This window comes from Octodon degus, unplaced genomic scaffold, assembly GCF_000260255.1.
Source record: "Octodon degus isolate 3935 unplaced genomic scaffold, OctDeg1.0 scaffold00064, whole genome shotgun sequence".
Classification (NCBI taxonomy): domain Eukaryota; kingdom Metazoa; phylum Chordata; class Mammalia; order Rodentia; family Octodontidae; genus Octodon; species Octodon degus.
In genome coordinates, this window is record NW_004524640.1 from 9,431,504 (window position 1) to 9,451,893 (window position 20,390).

At 59.0% G+C, this 20,390-nt stretch overlaps 1 protein-coding gene across 3 annotated transcripts in view; it reads left to right on the top strand.

Moving 5' to 3' along the window:
* Cyth4 (cytohesin 4) overlaps positions 1–19,731 on the top strand; it is a 24,994-nt gene extending 5,263 nt beyond the window's left edge. Inside the window, exons 2-13 of one of the 3 annotated variants that reach the window (XM_023719058.1) lie at positions 3,000–3,082; positions 5,350–5,414; positions 5,762–5,828; positions 6,683–6,801; positions 7,451–7,531; positions 8,637–8,749; positions 10,289–10,437; positions 14,572–14,683; positions 16,533–16,609; positions 16,865–16,936; positions 17,332–17,490; positions 18,465–19,731. In XM_023719058.1, the coding sequence (XP_023574826.1) occupies positions 3,000–3,082; positions 5,350–5,414; positions 5,762–5,828; positions 6,683–6,801; positions 7,451–7,531; positions 8,637–8,749; positions 10,289–10,437; positions 14,572–14,683; positions 16,533–16,609; positions 16,865–16,936; positions 17,332–17,460 (1,067 nt within the window). In that variant the 3' untranslated portion in view covers positions 17,461–17,490; positions 18,465–19,731. Of the gene's footprint in view, positions 1–2,982; positions 3,083–5,349; positions 5,415–5,761; positions 5,829–6,682; positions 6,802–7,450; positions 7,532–8,636; positions 8,750–10,288; positions 10,438–14,571; positions 14,684–16,532; positions 16,610–16,864; positions 16,937–17,331; positions 17,491–18,464 lie in introns of all 3 variants that reach the window. The other 2 variants (XM_004634587.2, XM_023719059.1) reach the window with 2 other exon arrangements.
* The last annotated feature ends 659 nt before the right edge of the window (positions 19,732–20,390 follow it).

The window sequence follows — 20,390 nt, forward strand, 5'->3', positions numbered from 1 at the left end:
CAGTGTGCTAGTAAATCTGAACAGGGGCTGCTTCCGGCCAGAATGAGCAGCGAACTGAGCCGGCTCGAGGGGCCAGTGCTGCCAACTGCCTTCCAGGTCCCTGGAGAAACCATGAGCTCAGCATGGGCCTCTGCCCTCATGCGGCCACGCAGCTACGACATCCATGTGCCCACGGGGCTGCTCTTGCATGCCTGTGTGCTAGTGACTGCCCTGGACAGAAGGGCACCCTCTGCCTCTTCCACAGGCCTTCCTCGCCTCATCCTGACCTCGACATCCCAGTCTCCCAAAGTTGTTTTCTTTCTGTTCTGGGGAATGAACCCGGACCCTCACACCAAACTACATCCCTGGCTCTTTTCTATATTAATCACAAGCCAGGGTCTTCCTAAGTTACTAAATTCCCCAGGCTGGGCCCAAACTTGCAACCCTTTGGCCTCAGCCTCCCAGAGTACTGGAATTACAAGCCAATCTTCTTTCAGGCTTCTGACCAGTAAGCAAGCCAGTCATTAACACCAGGAGGGCATGGACACCCTCATTTCAAGGCAAGTGGGTGGCCAGATGCCCTGCACGAGGTTCTGAGACAAGGACCTCCTGGGACCTTGGGAGCAGGTCCGCAACCCTGCACCTGCCCCATCCTTACTTGCACCCAGGTACTGTGCCAGCCCATCTTCCTCCTGCCTCAGGAGGCCACAAGGGACTTGCCCATGAGGAGGAGCCATGGCACAGTGGTGCCATGGGGCCTGGGCAGCCTGTCTGTGGAACCGTCTTATACCTCTGGCTCTGCTCGTGGTCCTGATGCAGTGTGACAAAGGCCACCCTTGGGCTCCCTTGACCCTATAGGGCTTGACAGACCTCCTGGCTACACAATGATGTGGGGTCCATGGCCACACCTCTGGGGACTGTTTTCCTCACTAACTGCAGTTCTCTGCAGGAGGGGTGGCCTTGTGCTGAGTCCTAGAGGTGCCCCGTGATTCTCCCATGGGGGCCCCATAAATTGTTCTCGGAGTCATCCCCATGCCCAACACAGTGCTAATGCTCCGAGGGGCCTGTCGGATGGCATAGCCCAGGCGCACCCCAGCCTGGCCACTGCCCAAGCCATTCCAGCCTCAGCCCCCCACCCCCAGCTGGCACCTTGTGTGTCTCTCAGGAGTGCCTGTCCCTGCACACCAGGGTGCCCAGCAGGTGTGGGCTTCCTCCTAAGGAGTGGTCAAGGAGCATCTGTCCCTCCCTGGAAGAGTGTCCCAAGAGGCAGGCCCCCTCAAAGCTGCACCAACGGGGCAAGTTTGGTTTTGCCAGGGACCACGTCCACACACCAGGCACCTCCATTCCCAAGGCCTCTGATCCACCTGTACCTATTTGTCCAGGAATATGCTGTCACCTATATGGTGGCCATCACCATTGCAATGGTCAGGTCTCTCCCCTTCTTCATGATGGAGAGCTTGAGGAGGAATCTGAGGCGCCAAAGGGCCCAGCTGGCCAGGCCCTGGGGTACCCACCGTGTGCGCCCCTCGTCCCAACAGAGGTGACAGGAAATGGCCTGCCACAGTGAGGCATACATTGTGCACACAGGCCCTGTTCATTGTGGTAGCAAAGATGCCACATCTGGAGCCGCAGCCCAAATCAGCTCAGGTTTTCCCTGGGCAGGCCGTGGGGTCTGTGACCCCCCTCTCTCTGGACTGCTGACATGAGCAGAGGTAATAAAGACCATCACCCACCTCCTGCGAGGCCCAGGATAGCCACACCTGCCCTCTTCCCCTTGGCCCAAAGCAGGTGTTTTCCTCTTAGGCACAGGTGACAGCTCACAGATGTCCCAACACTCTCCTCACCTCCATGACACCCTGACCCACAGCCCAGGTATGGGTCAAGCACCCATGTGTCCATTCCAGTGACAGCTGGAATGTGGCCACAATCCAAGTGGACACACCATGACCTAGACCTGGCCAGATTCCATCTGCAACTCAACCTCTATATGGCTACTCTAAGGGGCTCTGGGTGACACCCCAGTCCCTAGTGCCAGGGTTGGCCTGAGTCCTGTGGCTGATTATTCCCAATGTATTTGAGGACCTCTCCTTTAGGGAAAGAGCACTACAACACTTCAGGACACGACTTTCTGGGAGTTAGGCTCTTTCCGGCCTGGTCGCTGCTATCTCCATGTGAGACTTTGAACTCCAAGGGGCATCCCTGAGTGGAGGCTCTGCCCAAGGCTGGACTGGAGGGCTGGGGCACAGAATGGCTAGAGGAGGCTGGGATACTGTGAGGGCCTGGAGGCAGGAGAGGATTATCCCCTAAGTGACAAGGAATCCATGGCGACTTAGACAGGTCACAAGGCCCCAGTGCAGGGATCATCACCCTACCTTGCACAGAATGCCATACCCACAGGCCTCAGGGAACTCATTTCTGGAAGACCAGCAAGCACTGGCTTTGCAGCCAACCCACCCCAAGGTCACAGCCTGGAACAGCAGCTATGTTCCTGTGGGACCTTGGCCAGGGCAGCTCACCTCTCTGAGCCTCAGCCTCTGGGGGCAGGATCAGTCAAATATCCCCATAAGCCAGCCCCCGTGTCTTAGAGAGTGAGGACTTCAGGACCACCCTACTAAAGGCTCATTTTCCAGCCTCCCTTGCAGCTAGGATGATCATGTGACTATGTTCTGGCCAATCACATAGGAGACAAATTTTTATATCACTTCCTGGTAAATAGGTGAATAAATAATAATTAGAGGAGCTGGTGAAAAGGTAAGTGAGAGTTCCAGGGAAGGACGATATACTGGTGCTGTGGTTACAGTGTTACAGTAGTGGATCAAAGTGGATGAATGACCAAGGAGCTGAGTCTAATTTGGGGAACAGAAAAGAGTTTCTGCATTGGGGGTAGAAGAAACAGAGTGCTCAGGGAAGACTTCTGGGGAGGTAGTACCTTGGCGAGGCCCAAGGGCAGGGGTGGAGCCCAGCATCTTAGGGGCAGACATGCTGCACAAGCAACCAAGGCAGGGGCCTTCTCTCTCCAGAGTCAGTGGAGCTGAGCAGCGGGGAGACAGAGGAGCTGCAGAGGATCAAATGGCACCGGAAGCAGCTGCTGGAGGACATCCAGGTGCGTGCACACCTGTGGATCCACGCACGCACACACAGAGCCCCTGCAAACCACACAGGCGCACACACGCACATACAAGCACACGCGCCTCTCACCTGCTCCCTCTGAGACCAACCCCATGCCAGCCTGATCTGTGGGGGGATGAGGCACTGGTGGGAATTCAGGGGCAGCCAGGTCCCAGAGAGGCCTGGGCAGCCGAGAGGACAGTGAGCAATTCCATGGAGCGCCTGCCGGGTGCTGAGCCGCCCACCCAGCCCTCGCACCGCACTGCACACAGGTCTAATCCAGCTGTGTGGCCCAGTGAGCCTCGCTCCTCCCCCAGAATAGACTGTTGGGCCAAGATGATGCCTGCTGCATGCAAGTGCCTGGAGCTGATTAAGACTGCGGAGGGCTTGGGGGTGCGGGGTGCAGTGCTAAGGTGGTACCCAGGGCCCCACACACTCTAGGCAAGGACTCCACCCCTGAGCTCGGCCCCAGCTCTCCCCATCCCGTCTCACGCGCCTGCTCATCCGACTCTCAGCTCCCTTCTGTGGCAGGGATGGGCTCTGTCCCTTGAAGGTGCCTGGCTGGATCCTGCCCCAGCCCTCTGCACTCACCTTCTCCTCTGCCTGAGACGCTCCCATCCCCGCCCCTGCAACCCTTGCTTCTCATTACTTCATGCTTAAACCCTCCTCCTCCAGGCTGCCCACACTGCCCCGCTAAAAGCTGGGTGGGTCTGCTCCCCCAGCACTCACACAGGCATAGACATGACCATACAAAACCATTTATTCAGCTAGCACTTCACGGAGCACCCACTCTGTGCTGGTCTCTTGGATCAAATGCTCTGATCATTTCATGCATTGTTGTTTCATTTGCCTCATGGCTCCATGGTCCCAGCCCCACTGGGCCATGGGCTCCACGAAGGCAGAGCCCAGGCCTGGCCGCCCAGTCTGATCCTCAGAGCAGCAGGCGCTTGGTTCGTCCTTTCCAGAGCATTCCCACCCCATGTGTGGGCATCGCTTAGTAGTTCAGGCAGATCACATGGACAGCAGCTGCCTGGGCTTTGAGAAGGGTTCTCAGGCCCCCTGATGGTGCTGAGTCTCAGGAGTAGCCCCCAGGCACAGCCCATGCCCTGCACCCCACAATCTTGGGGTGACCCTTTCTAGGAGTGCTGACCAGGTGTTCATGTGCTGCCTCTGGAGGTGTGGCCTAGCCGCCCACCTCCCCAGCTGCCCAGTATGTGTTTGGAGGGGCAGGTTAGGGGTCTTGGAGCCCCCAGAGTCAAGATGACAAAGGCTTGGGGTGGGTCCTGGAGCACAGTTTGGAGGGAGACCTCAGGCCCATCACTGCCTCTCTGTGCCTCAGTGTCCCCTTCAACAGCTTTCACTGAGCTGCAAAGGCCCAAGGAGAGGGTCTGCAACCTGTGATCATGCCCTGTACCCTGTGCCCTGTGCCCTGTTCCCTATGTTTCCTGTGTCCTGTACCCTGTTCCCCCTGCCCTGCACTCTGTGCCCTGCATCCTGTGCCCTGTGCCCTGCACCCTGCACCCTGTTCCCAATGTTCCCTGTGTCCTGTGCCCTCTGCCCTCTGTCCTGCACCCTGCACCCTGCACCCTGTGCCCTGTGCCCTGTTCCCGATGTTCCTTGTGTCCTGTGCCCTGTGCCCTCCACCCTGCCCTATGCCCTCTGCCCTGTGTCATGCACCCTGTTCCCGATGTTCCCTGTGTCCTGTGCCTCGCACCCTCTGCCCTCTGCTCTGTACCCTGCACCCTGCACCCTATGCTCTGTGCCCTGTGCCCTCTCTCCTGTGCCCTGCACTCAGTGCCTGGAGTGCCTGGCAGGTAGTGGGCACTGAGAAGGGAAGAATGGAACACAGCACTGAGCCAGGGAGGAGCAGGGCTGAGCTCAGGGCTGAAAGCCACCTGAGCAGCTACAGGGAAAGAGGAGGGACTGGAGCCTGGAAGGCAGGCTCCCAGCTGGGCTTGAGTAAGCTGCTGGAAGGAGGAGAGGGCACTGTAGCAAACTTGGCCTGGGCAGAAGATGCCCCAGAGTAGTGGGAAGAGATGACAAGGCTGGAAACGGGGCACGTGATGACTGAGCACAAGAGCTGAGGGCAAGAGGAGCCCAGAGGCAAGCTCGGGGGACTTCACTTGAAGAGGGAATGTCCTTCCTCCAAGAGGAAGCTCTCGGGTGGGGTCTGGGGGTGGACATCAAGGACAGAAGCAGGGCTGGGTCACCCAGAGCAAGAGTGGCTGCACAGGCCCTGACCACCAGCCTGACCACCCGCAGAAGCTGAAGGATGAGATCTCAGAGGTGTTTGCCCAGATCGACTGCTTCGAGGGCATGGACCACAGGTGAGGGCGTGCACGAGGCCAGCTGCTGGGCACAGCTGCCACACACACCCCGTCGCATAGTACTTACCAAGCACCTAGCACCCAGTGGTTCTCAGCATGTTAACCCTGGCAGTGCGGAGGCAAGGGGCGCTGTGACCCCTTGGCAGACGCAGAACCCTAGGCCTGCAGGGAGCAAGTGACTGCCAGATTGGCTTCCCCCTGCTAGGGGGAGATTTACACCTTGGTGTCAGCTCCAGGGCCTGTGCCCCCCACCCCACCCACGGCCCAAGGCCTATGGCTCCCCAGAAGGGCCCTGAGGAGGGGGCATGGGATCCCTGAGCCACCCACCAATGCCCTTGCGTCCACAGCCGGATGGCGCAGAAGGAGAAGGAGCTTTGCATTGGGCGCAAGAAGTTCAACATGGACCCCGTGAAGGTCAGCAGGGCCTCGGCGGGCTACGCTCTGGGCGTGTTCCCAGGGCCTCTCTTTCCCCCTTCACACAGGGGGCCCTGAGATCTGAGGCTTCCTCCCCAAAGACGCCCTCCTGCCCTGCCCTAGGGAAGCCCTTCCGGGTCTCCACACCACCTCCTGCTGGCCAGCTGGCCCCAGGTGGGGACAGGGACAGGAAGTCACATGCCCACACTCCAAGGGGGAGCAAGGGTGGCAGGGGGAGGGCTAGGTGGAGTCCCTGGTGGTGTCCTGCTACAGCTACGGCCACCTCTGCCCCAGGCCAGTCGAGTGACAATGCACTCACTGTCACTGTCACAGCCCCTGAGCCTGTGCCCCAATCCACCCATGCACATAGGCCTGCCAGAACCCCCAAGCTGCAGCCCCATCCAGACTCTGAAGTCAGGCTTTTGGACCCTGGGGGACTTGGGTTGCTTTCTGCCCTTTGGATTTAGTTATTTTTTTCTTTTCTCCAACTTTTATACAATAACATGGATTACTTGTGTGACAAAGCGAAACACTATTTTTAAGGTTTTAAGTTTGTGGGGAACAAAAGAAAAGGCTGAATCTGAGAATTATGAATGCATAGAATTGTTGGAGCATATAATCAATGGCTGCCAGGCTGAAAGGGCACCCTGGAGAGCACCTGGCACGAGCCTGGCTGGTTGCAGGAACTTGCACGCCTCCAGGGACAGAGAGCTCACCACCTCACAAAGGCGCTTCCTGTTCAAGAGGGACAAATTGCCAGAACAGGCCGTGCCATGCAGAACAAGGGGCCCCGGGCTCCCTCCCTGTCTGCCCTCCTCCCCTTCCATCCCTGGCCCACTGCTCTGTCCCCCCAGGGCATCCAGTATCTCACTGAGCACAAGCTGCTGAAGCCTTGCGCCCAGGACATCGCCCAGTTCCTGTACAAGGGCGAGGGCCTCAACAAGACGGCCATCGGCACCTACCTGGGGGAGAGGTGAGGGCACGGGGGGGGGGGACGGGGGGGGGGGGCAGCAGGAGGTGGGGTGTGCGGACAGCGATGGTGCATGGTGTTGTAGGGCTGCGGGCCGCCCATGCCCTCCGCTCAGTCGCGCTCATCTGAGACTCACAGGCTGGTCCCGAAGGTACCACTCCAGGTCCTGGGTCAGGGACATAAATGTCAGCGGGAGCCGCTCATCACGGTTACAGCCCTGAGTTCCTGATGTTCAGAGAATGCAGGGAAGGACTGAGGGCTCTGACGACCCTGAGCCTCCTGCTGCGATCGTAGGGAGGATGGACAGGAAGGTTCTTAGGTGACAGGCAGGCACTGGAGCACGCCTCTTGGGAACAACAAAGGCCCCGGGGCAGCCGCAGCCTCAGGAAACAGCAAGCTGGGGAGACCAAAGAGAATGAGGAGTAGGATGGATGTGGCAGGGAAGAGGTGGGGTCTGAGGAGAGGTCCCGGTGGAGGGGTGACCTGGGACTGCCCTCCCGCTAGTCCTCAGGGTCAGACCAGAGGGAAGGAGGCCAGAGCTGGGTCAAGCAGGGGCTGAAAACGTGCGCATGCGCACAGCGGGGCAGGGACGATGCTGCTCCTCCAGGAGGGGGCGCCAGCAAGTTCTCAAGCCTGCCCCCCATCTCTCCAGGGATCCCCTCAATCTGCAGGTCCTCCAGGCCTTCGTGGACTGCCACGAGTTTGCCAACCTCAACCTCGTCCAGGCCCTCAGGTGAGTGGTGGGCAGGGCCAGGCCTGCAGGGGTCAGCCTGAGGACTGGGGTGTCCAGATCCCAAGACAAGGACATCTGCCAAGCGGTGGGGCAAAGGCAGGAAAACACAGGAAGCCTCGGGGTTACACCTGCCTTGGGCTCTGGCGGTGTGGGTCACAAGCAGAGGAGCCCGCCCTGGCCTGGCTTTTATTACGGAGGTGTCTTGCTTGTGTAAGTACGAACATGGGCATCAGATGACGGCGAAATGCCATTCTGTTCCTCTTGGGGTTCGTGCTGGTTTTCTGGTTTGTTTGTTTGGTTTCGTACGGAAGATCAAACTCAGGACCTGGCGCTTGCCAGGCAGGTGCTTATGCCGCTGAGCTATCTCCCCAGCCCTGACTTTCTTCAACTACTAGAGCTGGGTATTTCCTGCACGTGGTACCTTCTGGCTGGGGACTGATGCTGCCGTTTGTGTTTCCACCACTTTGGCAGGCGTCAGGCACAGAGTTCGTAGCATGAGCTCCACAGCCAGGCTGACCCCTGCCTGTGTGACCATGGGCCAGTCACCAAAAGGAAGCCTCTCTGTGCTGTTTCATTTGTAAAATGGGCCTCATGACTGCACCTCCTTCACAGGGTTGTGACGAACAGATGCGAGAGCTGGCTCGCAGGATGTGCTTAGGGAGTCTTGCTGCTGGCAGTAAGGCCCCGAAGTCAGCTCCCAAGAAAGGGCACTCCATCTGGGCTTTGGAGGATGAACAGGAGTTTGCACAGAGGAAGCCTGCACCCTCCATCTCCCCTCATCGTTAAAGGAAAGGAGTGGGTCACTCAGGAGCCTCAGGCTAGGAGCAGACACAGCCGTACCCCCAGAAACTCACCCCGCAATCCCCACTTCAGGCTCAGGAGGGAAGTGTAGGTTCCAAGCATGGAGGCCCAGCCAGGGGAAGACACATAGCTGGGTCCGTGGGCTCAGTGCGCCTGCCCTACAGTCTCAGTGATGCCCAGAAGGGCCTGGGGAGCATTTCTTGCTGCCCACACACTTGCAGCCTGCACATGTGAGCCCCCTCCCATCCCTGGGGCTCAGCTCCAAGCAGTCACCCCTCTGCTCCCTATGGTCCACTCCTCCCAGGCAGTTCCTGTGGAGCTTCCGGCTGCCCGGTGAGGCCCAGAAGATCGACCGCATGATGGAAAGCTTCGCCGCCCGCTACTGTCTCTGCAACCCAGGTGTCTTCCAGTCCACAGGTATGACCCCTCAGCACGGCCAGGCTCCACCCACACAGACTTGCCCTCCATGCCAGGCCATCTGCTGGGTGCTGGTCTGGTAGAGCCACCTCGGGACACGGTCCTGGGGAGAAGTGGCAGGGAACAATGACACAAGGTACCAAAGTACCAGCACCTCTGTCTGAGGGGAGGTGGAGGGGAGTCAACATGTCCAGAATGACTTCTCAGATAAGACCAAATAGGATTTTGAAGGATGAATAGGAGTTCTGTATGATATTTTTGGCTAGATTTTCCATTTCAACAAAGGCTTAGAAGCATGAAACAGTGGGACAGGGTATAAAGGACAAAGGGCATAGAAGGAGAACTACAAAGCTCAATGCTGCACCCTCTGCTCCAGGGCTAACCAAAGGCTCACACATAGACACCAGAGGACAGGGTGAGCCAGGGGCCACCACAGCCCACTTGCCTGGCCTCTTCCCTGGATCTAGAGGTGAAATGATAACAGCCAGTTCTGTTCATGGAGTGGTCCTGGGGTGCAGAGGGCCGTCTGGGCACAAGGTCACTGGGCATCCTCATCCCTTCTTGGGATATAGAATCCAGACTCAGAACAGAGGAAAGACGCACTGTCCCTTGGCCCTGTCTTGGGACATGGAAACGTCCCATGAAGGCTGGGACCTGGCAGACCTGCCCACCAAGGACAGGTCTGCCAGTGCAGGGCAGTACTCCACAGACACCGGCAAGTGGGAAGGGAGAGATTCTCAAAGCACTAGGTGAATCGCCACCCAATCGGCTCTTAATCTTGTGACCTTGGGCATGTAACCTGGCTTCCTGGTATCTCAGTTTCCTCATCTGTGAAATGGGGTAGGGCTGGTGGGGAGTAGGGCATGGTGGGGAGGTTAAGGGCTTCGCCCCTGGCCAGAACAGTGTTTGGGAGCTATTCTGGATATTGGAGTAGAATCGCTGATGCTCTCGAATGCAGAGCTGCTGTGAGGTGGAACTCCCTAAGCCGTGGGCAGGGAAGCTGCAGGCCAAGGGTGCTGAGTACTGCCCAAGTCACCGGGAGCTGGACCACCTCTCCAGGGGCCCCAAGTAGCCAGCAGGGGTCCCACACTCCCCTGCAACCCAGGACATCTCAGGGGCAGAGCCAGCTCCTGAGCCCTTCAAGGACTGCAGTGCCAAGTACTTACTGGGCCAAGCAGCCCAAGATGGAGCCGGAGCAGTGCAGCTGCCATGGGCAGCCGAGTCCCAGGGAGGCAGAAAACGGGGTGGGCAGGGGCTGGGGGTGGGTGTGCAGGAGGTGGGCTAGAGCCAGGGCAAGGGTGTGAAGATCTAAAGGGTGATGGTGAGAGGTACCCAGAGGGGGAGGCACTTTGGGGAGAGGCCCAGGGAACAGCTCCGGTGCAGCTGAAGTGTAGGCAGTGGGGAGACCAGCCAGAAGGGGGTGAGGCTGGGCCTCGAATGCCAAGCCAGGGTCCCCCGTGGCCTCTAGGGGCCTTGAGAGGGTCAGCCAGGGGAAGGGAGCACGGCATGCCAGGCCTGTGACCCAGTCTGCCCCCACAGACACCTGCTACGTGCTGTCCTTCTCTATCATCATGCTCAACACCAGCCTCCATAACCCCAACGTGCGCGACCGGCCGCCCTTCGAGCGTTTCGTGTCCATGAACCGGGGCATCAGCGGCGGCGGGGACCTGCCCGAGGAGCAGCTGCGGGTAAGTGGGTGCTGCTACCACAGCAGCCAGGTGAGCGGCCAGGAAGCCCAGCCCTCGGGGGCCGGCACAGGGCAACTGCCCTGCAATGAACTGTCACAAATGCAGCTCCCAAGGAGGGCCAGGAGTGGGGCCCACGCCCCTCCATCTAATCTGGCTTCTCCCCACACTGCTGCAGGCTCTGTACCAGCTGCTGGCCCCAGGGATGACACAGCATGGGTCCTGCCTTGCCCAAGCTTGGGGTGTGGGGGGACGATATCTCCGTGCAAATCACAGCCCTGGGGCACTGAACCCCTCAGACCGGAGACAGCTGCTGTCTTGCTCCAGGGGCCAGGGAGGGTCCATTTGGGAAGACCCCCCTGGAGTGGGGGAGCCTGCAGAGGGTTATCCCCCTCCTGGCATCAGAGAGGAGGTAACTTCCAGAAGGGAGGCTGGAAAGGACATTCCTGAGAGAGAACCTACCAGAACCCCAGCGTGGCCAGCTGAGATGAGGGTCCTGTTGGGCAGGAGCACGGGGCCCAGTGTCCAGGGCTCAGCTTGTACACTTGGGGGGACACGTGGAGCCTGGCACAGCCAAGTGAATGGCCAGGTGCCTTCAAGGTGCCCAGAGCTCAACACCACCTTGTCCCCAGGTCAGAGCTCATGGGGACATGGGCAGCTCCACAGCCAGCTCAGCACGCCCAGGACCTCCTGCCGTAATCTGGGCCCCTGGCCTGAGTAGTGCCTTCCCCCCAGCCCAAGACTGCCTCATTCCCAGAGTGAGGTATTCAGTCCCATGATCCCCACTGGCCCACAGCGTGATCTTAGGTAGTGACTCACTGGAGTCCAGGCCTCCATTCCCTCCAAAAGGGCATGGGGATAGCTGTCCTGTGTCACAGAGCTGCTGTGAGTTGTAATTTTACAAACGTAAAGGGCACAGCCCGCGCCAAGTGCGTAATGCAGGCTCCACGCAGTGGCTCATGTCCCTGTGCAGGACGATTAATACTGAGAAAAACAGCGCTCGGTGAAATGGTGCAGCGGAAGAGGCTCAGAGAGCGGGGTCACTGCGGGTCTGCAGCCAGCCACACCATGCACATCCCGACTTCAGCATTGGCTGAGGTGTGAGCTGCAGCCCGCTGGCTCTCCCAGGTGCCACGTCCCTGCCGCCAGCTGCCAGCAGCCTCCTTGACATCTCGCTCCCTCTTGTTTCCACCTCAAGCCTTTGTTAATAACAGTGCCTGCGTGTGCACGGAGCTGGGAACTTTCTTCTCACAAGGCTTGGCGTATTATCTCCATTTAGCCTCCGACTCCACCCGGGGGGTCTGTATAGGATTATTATCCTCTTGGCAGCCCAGAGAGGTGGTGCAGAGCAGGAAAGAAAAAAGTGCTGAGCTCCCACCATCACCACCCCAGCCACCCTTCTGCCTGGCTGAGACCTCAGGCGCCCTGAGTCCCCCGTGTCCAGGGTCAGTGTGGAAATGCTGGGCTTTTGGCTGAGTGCCTGGGTAGCTGGAGAGGCCAGAGAATCTTGAACCTTTCCTGGCAGCATCAACAAGCACACAGGACCGATCTGCTCTACTCAAGAGCTTCGCAGTTGTCCGCATGGACTTGGAGTCCCTTGGTCATTCTCTCTGGGCCTTGTTCTCCACGAATCAGAAGAACAGAGGCTTGCAGCCCCTTTGTGGAAGGGAGTCCTCCAGGAGGAGACCCTGCCTGGACTGGCTGCAGAGGACACGTAATGTTTTCTTGCATCCTGTGTACAGTATTAAATGTGACCTAAACAGAGGTCACCCCAAGGGCGCACAGACCCTGAGGGTGCACAGGTGGGAAAGGCTGTGAGGTGGGAGGTGGCAGGGGAGGAACGGGGTCCTGGAGCCAGCTCTGCCCTGGCTGATTTGGGTGGGGCCAGGCAGAGAGCTTAGGGGTCTTAGGGCCAAGATCAGTGTGCCAGCTCTGCCCTGGGCAGTGTGACACGGAGCACTGACCTGTTACCTCATCTGTGTAGTGGGTTGATGACCCTAACTCAGCATTTTCCTGAGAAGCAAGGCATGGGCACTGAGCAGGCAGGGAGGGTGGCAGGGAGACCAGGCACTCCACTCTCTGGTGGTACAGGTAGAGAAACTGAGGCCTACATAGGGGCCGAGTCTCCAGCCCTGGACACCTGGGGTCTGCTTCAGACTTCTCTATCAGAGCAGCCTGAGTGCCAGGCATAGTTCTAGGCACTGGGTGTACTCATTTAGCCCCGTGTGCCCAGTGTACACTGAAGATACTGGGCTCTAAGAGATGCAGCGGGTCAGAGGGTGCACTCCTGCGAAGCACCCCCACGCATACTATCCATGCAAAGCCCTTTCCTCTGCAGAGAGTACAAGGCAAGATGTGAGGACAAAGGACTTGGTCCCAGCAGCCAGTTCCTTCCTGGCTTGGGAGCCCTGAGCTCTTGTCACTGAAAAGATGAAGGGTCAAGTGTCCTTCAGACTGTGGTGTCAGGCTTGACTAGATGCACAAGCTCCAGATATCTGCACTCCTCTGTGGCCTCCCACAGGTGGCCTTCCCCAAGTGGCAGAGGTGGCCCTGGGGCCTCTGGGCTCAGCAGCCTCCTGCTGAGCTGCCCCAGCTCAGGTGCCAGAACTGAGGCTCAGTGACTTACTGCTTGGGTCACTTGCGCCACCCTGACCCAGTCACCAGGCAGATGGCAGGCAGCTCAGCTGCATGTGAGTCATCCTCTCCCTCCTGGAGCCAGGGTGCTAACCCCCTTCCAAACACCCTGCCCTGGGGCCCTAGGGGAGAGGTGACAGGTGGAGCTGGGGGATGAGCAGGCATGGGGCCTTCAGAGCTCCTGGAAGGGGATGCGGCCAGGGGACGGTGAGGTAGCTGGTTGGGTAGCAGTGGATACTGGGGTATTTACAAGGCACAGGAAGTGTGGGCGAGCTGAGCTATCTCTTTGTGGGGGCAGAATGTGTGCGAGCTGATATGGTAACTGGTGACCACAGAGGCTGCAGGGCCCCTGCGGCTTTGGTGGAGGCTGCCTGCACCCCCGCTCGCCTCCTTGGGCCTCCCCAGCGTTTGTCTCTACCGAGAGCTCTGCCAATGAGGCTTCTCTGCCAGAGGTGGCTGTTCTGCCAGCCGGTGGCACCCGGCAGCTCCTAGGGAAGGCTGGGCCTGCAGCAGCAGGGCTCCCAGGAGACGCAGGCCCCTGCTCCCCGCTCCCAGTTAAGGCCCTCAAGGCCTGCCGGAAGCCACGCTCGACCACCCCCACAGAGCCCAGGGAACACTGCTTCGGCCTGCACCCCACTCAGAACCCTCAAGCTCTCAGATCTGAGAGGATAGAAACAACCAGCAAGCACCACTTTGCGAACTTGAAGAGAATAGAAGGAGGTTTAAAAAATTTTCCATTGAAAATCTCAAGGAAACCATTAGCAGCCCACACAGACGCAACAGGAGGAAATGGTTTAGTTATCTCTGACGGAGTCCTGTCTGATTTAACAAGCAGAGCCAAGCAGTTTAGAGTGTCCTTCCGAAGCCTTGAAATCCAGGCAGAGGTGGCTCTTGGAATCCAACCAATGCCTTGTGGCAGGACATTCAAAACATCCAGGGCTGCATCTGCTTGGCCCTCAGAGAGTCCCAGCCCTGGCTTGCATACCTCCAGGGACCGGCAGCTCATTCCCTACATGGTTGCACCTGCCATCTTTCAGCAGTTCCTGCTGCCAGAGTCCTCTCTGGGGACCTAGAATCTGTTCTCAGGGACCCCAGCCTTGACCCTGCAATCAAAGCCCCTGCAGCCAGGGTTCCTTGGAAAAGGGGACTTGTAGGGCATAGTCAGCAACCTACCTGGGGTCTCCCCTTCTAAGCCATGCACACGGATGAGTCAGTACCCTCCACTGCAGGGGGCCCTGTGTCCCCAACCTCACCTGCACGTGAAGGACTCAGCTGCTCCCTGAGGCAGCAGAAAGGACTCTCGGGGGGCAGCCCTCTAGCTGCTTCTGTGCCCAGAGTGCACACAGGGAGGCTGGGTGCCACCAGGCCCAGAGCACAAGGGGACACCACTGGGCTCCCCTGGGGCCAGAATAAGCACACAGAAGGGAACGGCTTGCGGGACAGAAGGACTGGCCCCAGCACCCAGGGCACACACCCAGGCCCTTCCTCTCCACTCCCTTCCAGAACCTCTTCGACAGCATCAAGAGTGAGCCCTTCTCCATCCCTGAGGACGACGGCAGTGACCTCACCTACACCTTCTTCAACCCAGATCGGGAAGGCTGGCTGCTCAAGCTGGGTGAGAGGTCCCTACAGTCCAGTGCACACCTCTAGTGCCCATGCATGCTCACAAACACGTTCTGCTGTCCATGCACACTCAGGCACACGCAGGCTTGTAGCTGACGCCTGTATACATGCTCACATCTCATGAACCCCAGCACAGTGGTGCTCTGCTGGCTCCATCCTTCCATTCATGAATGCACCAGTTCATCTACCCATCCTTCCATCTGGCCACACATCTGTCCATCCACCCATCCATCCATCCGTGCATCCACCCATCCACTCATCCACTCATCCACTCATGCATTCATCCATCCATCCATCTATCCATTCATCCACCCATTCATCCACTCATCCATCCATACAGCCATCTGATCATCTAGCCCCACCATCCATACACCCCCCCACCCACCCATCCCTCCACTTGTGGGTCAATGGCAAGCCTTTTAGAGTTTCCAATGATAGCTAAGAGCCCACTGCAGCACCTGTGCTGTAGGCTCACCACTCTGACCCAGGAATGAAGCAGTGTGGGAAGGCAGAGCTGTAAGGATAGCTGCAGAGTGACCTCTGCACAGCTCTGAAGGCAAGAGAAGGGTCTCGGACCTGCTAAACAAGGCCAAGGTGTAGGACCCAGAACAGCCAAGCTTTGGGTAGCCTTCTGTAGTAACCAAAGCTCCAACGAGGGTAGGGCACCTGCCCAAGGCCACAGAGCCAACAAGTGGCAGACTTGGGGGAGCAGTGGGTTGGGTGTCTCAGGAAGGGGTGGAAGTACCACAGGATGTGGCTCCAGAGATGCTGTGGCAGGTACAAGTGGCAGCGGTAGTGGGCGTAGCATGGCAGCCGCTGTAAGATGTAGCCAAGGAACAGCAGGGCAAGCCAACTGCCCCTGCCTCCTGACACAGGCTCCTGGAACCCCAGCAAGACCAGCAGCCAGGGTCACAGGCAGTGGGGGGGACTCCTAGTGTTGGAGAAGGGGTCTCCTTCCAGCCCCTCCAGCCCCACCCAGCCCAGCCACACCCGGACCGTCCCTGGTCCTGCCAGCCCCCGGGAAACACTAAATCACCAATCTGACCTCCTAGTCTCCTCGCTGCGCTCACCCCGGGGCCCTTCACTGTGTGCTGACAATCAGGGTTCCTGGCCCAAGATTCTGCACTTGGAAAGCAGGGACAGAGATCCTTCAACGCCTGAGTGTAGCAATCCTGCCAGGGGCTCAGGCTTCAGGATCGGGACACAGAGGCTGAATCCCAGCTCTGGCGCCACAAACTGTGGTGTCTGAGCCTCTCTCCACCTCAGTGTTCTCATCTGTAAAAGAGTTAACCATGGCCCTCCCCTCATAGGGCTCAGATGTGTGTGTGTGTGTGTGTGTGTGTGTGCGCGCGCGTGCGCTCATGCACGCGCTTGGTACAGGGTCTCACTACACAGCTTGGACTCATAGTGATCCTCCTGTTTCAACCTCCCCAATGCTGGGATTACAGGCATGTGCCACCACACCTTGTCTAAGTGGCCAGCTCAGCACACATGGGGTGGGGCCGGCTCAACGTGCAGTACCAGGGATCAAACCCCAGGTCCTTGTGCTTGCCTAGTCCACTGTGTTGTCTCCATGGCCCTGGGATTAATATTTTTAAAGTCCTGTAGAACACCGCCTGGCCCATGGAAGACGCCTGTTTAGCACAGGGCCCAGGAGGCAGTGGCCAGTGGCCAGGAAGAGTAGGGAGGTGGCCGTTACCCCTAGGCAGCCCTGCGTGCAGCTTGGGACAAGCCTGGGTTATGCAGTCTTTAAGGTTTTGGGGTGCCAAAGGATGGTGTGGGAGGGTCGCTATGGCCCAGGAGGAGGAGAGCTGACAGGTTGTACTGTCCCCTTCCTTTAGGGGGCCGCGTGAAGACCTGGAAACGGCGATGGTTCATCCTAACCGACAACTGCCTCTACTACTTTGAGTTCACCACTGTGAGCATCCCACCCCCTGCCACCCTCTGCTAACCCTCACCAGCCACTCAGCTGACAGAGCATAGAACCCTCCAAGATGCATCAGAGCCCCTCTTCGGGGCCCATTTGACAGAAGAGGAAAACTGAGGCCAAAGAGGAGGCAGAGTCAGGCCAAGGGCTGGGCCCCTCCTCTCTGGGTCTGGGGAGCCCAAGCTTGCTCCCCACCCTCAGCCTCAAGGTTCCAGTCACTGACCCTGTCTTTTTTCTCCCCTCTAGGACAAGGAGCCGCGAGGAATCATCCCCCTAGAGAACCTCTCTGTGCAGAAGGTGGATGACCCCAAGAAACCAGTATGTATCAAGCTGAGCACCCCTCTCAGGGCCACTGCATAGCATCCTAGCCAGGAGAGGAGGGTCGGGGACAGGGTTTCCTGGAGGCTCAGTCCCAGCTGCTTCACAGAGCCTGACTCTGGCACTAGCTTGATGACCACATGAAGGTCACTGTTGTCTCCTAAGCCTATGGCCCCACCTGTCATATGGGGACTTTAAGGGGACCCATGATATAAGTGGACCCTGCCCCGTAGCAGATGCAGCCCCTGCCCCAGCCCCTGTCAGGGTTGGCTGCATCCTCCTGGGGGTCACTAGAGTGCCTGCCTGGCCCAAGAGGCGGGTCCCCCAAAGGTTCCCAGAAAGCAGGGCTGCCTGGCTGCAGCCCAGCCCGGCACCAGCCCTCACCAGCCCCTCTGGCAGTTCTGCCTGGAGCTCTACAACCCGCGCTGCCGAGGCCAGAGAATCAAGGCCTGCAAGACGGATGGCGACGGCAGGGTGGTGGAAGGCAAACACGAGTCCTACAGGATCTCGGCCGCCAGCGCTGAGGAGCGTGACCAGTGGATCCAGGCCATCCAGTAAGGGCAGGTGCCTGCCTCCTCCTGGGGGCCGCTGCTTCTCTGGGTCTCAGCTTCTCGCATGGCGGTCCCTTCCACGAGGCCCAGGACACGGAAGGGAGGGACTGACTTTAGGCACAGCTGGAGGCTGCTGGACAGACAGCTCCTACCCACCCCCACACCCTCATTAGCGCCCCTGCTCCTGGTGGGGGAAGGAAGGGCTCTCCAGGTGAAGGGGCAACAGGACCAGTCCATGGCAGGGGCCCCTAGACAAGTGAGGCTGGGCTGGGTTGGGGCTGAGCAGTGAGAGATGCAACCACAGAGAGTAGAGCCACAGCCACTGAGACACTTCTGTCTCCTGGGGTCACTGGGGGGCCACAGACTGGCAAACAGGGAAGGACACGTTCAGGTGAGAAAAGCTGCAAGGTAGGGCCAGTTCTGAAATCAAGCATCAGATCTGTCACTACAGGCCAGGTGAGGGAGGCAGATGTGGCCTCAGATTGGGAGAAAGGCAGAGAGGGAGCCTGGTGGGGACAAGATGAGAGCCAGGTATTGGGCCTACCTAACACAGGTGGGCCCTGCTACCAGGGCAGTTCACTGCCCAAGGAGACTTGTGGAATCTGACCCAGGCCTTGAAGCAGCCTGTGCAGCCACCAGCCTAGAACCCTTCGAGACTCCATTTTGCAGATGGGGAAACTGAGGCCTAGGAAGGAGAGAAACTTGTCCAGGGTCACACAGCCAGTAAGGGGCAGAGTTGGTCCCCTAAGCAGGTCTCTGACACCAGCCAGGCCCCCTCTAATCCCTGGGAGTCTCCTGGGGGCCCAGGGGCACTTAGGGGTGACTTCCTGGTGCTCAGCCCCAACACACGGTACACTGGGCATGGCCCCTGCTGGGGTTGCCTCCTGGGGCACCCACACCCCCAGCCACAAGTCCCAGGACCCCTGACTCCCCGGGCAGTGCTCAGCCCCTTCTCATGTCCCCTGCCATCCCTGCAGGGCCAGCATCACCCGCGTCCCCTTCTACGACCTGGTCTCTGCACGGAAGCAGAAGATCGCCAGCAAGCAGTGAGCAGCCAGAGAGGCGCAACAGGGAGATCGCAACCACCTTTTCATCCTCAGACACCCCCAATCACCTGGAACTGACCTGGGGGCCGGGTGGGAACCCCAGAGGGTGCAGAGCCCACCTAGAGGTCCTGGACCCGGTGGCCCTGCCCCCAGATCCACACTAAAGATATGAGGAGCCCAGCCGAGGAGAACAAGAAGCGCATCTCCTCTCAAGGCTCTTTGCCCTTGGAGTACACTCAGCCCTCAAAGCAGGGGCCTGAGGCCCCTGGGGGATCCCTACCCTTGGCCAGGCACCCCCACCGCCCTGAGTGTGTCTCTGTGAGCCAGTTTGGACTTGGCTGTCCTTGCTGGAGCAGAGCTAAAAACACACATGGCGAAGGTCCAGGGCCAGGACACAGGCAGCCCTGGCCCCAGCCTTAGCTCCCTCTCACCTCTGTGTGGAGCCAGGTGGGCCACTGGGCTCAGGCCTAGCAGCACAGCCTTTCTGGGGCTTCCCTGCTGGACTATAGCCAGGAACCGAGGTGGTGAGGGCAGCGGGGTGGGGCACAGCACCCCAACCTCCTGCAGCCCAATCCCAGAGGCCCAGCATCCTGGTACCACAGGCAACTCTGACTCCAGGGGACCCTACCCCTCAGAGGAGCATCTTACACCCCCTCACCCCCCCACCCCCACCTCCCAGCCCAGGGAGCCCAGGGAGGGAGATTCCCTGGCTGGACAACAGGAAATGGCTCTGCCCCACTGCCAGGCTGAGTGGGCGAGTGTAACAGACAGAATTCCCCAGGGGAAACTGTGGGTCACCAAGCAACCACCCTTCTTCCCGCCCCCACACCTGCGCACATTTGCCAGGGTCAGGATGGAGACATGTCCTCTAAGGGAGTGAGACCCCTGTCTCTTGGAGTGTGCAAGAACCTGGTAGCTCTCTTGCTTTAGGTGAGGCCCAGGTTGGGCTTCCGCGGGCGGAGGCCTAGGTAAACATTTGGTGACATGAGCCGAGCCCCTGCGGCTGCCTCATTTGGCCCGTGAATGGGCACAGGATGAGACAGAAGGAACACTGAGCTGGAGATTGGACCCCTGAGCGCCTCTCTTGGACCCAGTCCCTGCCTCCTGCCTCCTGCCTCCTCGCCCTTGAGGGCTCAGGACTAACATGAGCAGCTGCTCTGTGGGTCCCTCAAAAGACAGAATAAAGCATATAGTCAAAACAAAACAAAACATACAGTCCAACTCCTGAGCAAGGGTCCTTCCCCACCCTGGCCCAGACAGGGAAGGTGGGCATCCAGAGAGGCCTTGAGCCGCATCCTAAGGATCCTGGAGCTGCCACACTGGACAGAAGTCCCCAGGGGCTGGGCTTCAGGCAGGGCTCCCTTGGGGCAGGGACAGGGCAGGGTTGAGCTGATACTACCATGTCCAGGGAAAGGGAGAAGAACTTTCTAGCAAGCGGTGATATCTACAGGCAGAAAGTCACTACTGCAAGAGTCAGGTGATGAGCTCCCTGCCTCTGGCGGGATGCAAGCACAGGCCGTCACTCCAGGGGCTTGATTCTGTGGGTTTCATTTATCTGTACTCCCACAAACACACATGAGCACCAATGCCAGGCCAGGCACTTTTCTAGGCATGGGTAGAACCGGACAGAGTCGCTCATGCCTGGATTCTAATATGCTAGTGCTCCTGAATCCCGAGCTGCTAGGCAGCCCCCTTAAGGTGTTAAGGACACCCCCAGATCCTACTGAGGCCCCTGTCTGAAATCCCATTGCTGGTGGCCAGAGGAGGACACAGGCGTAGACGACCAGCTGTAGCCAACTTGACCTGTGTTGTTGCAGGGGGAAGAGGGCTGGACTGGCAGAAGGGCACCTGGGAGGT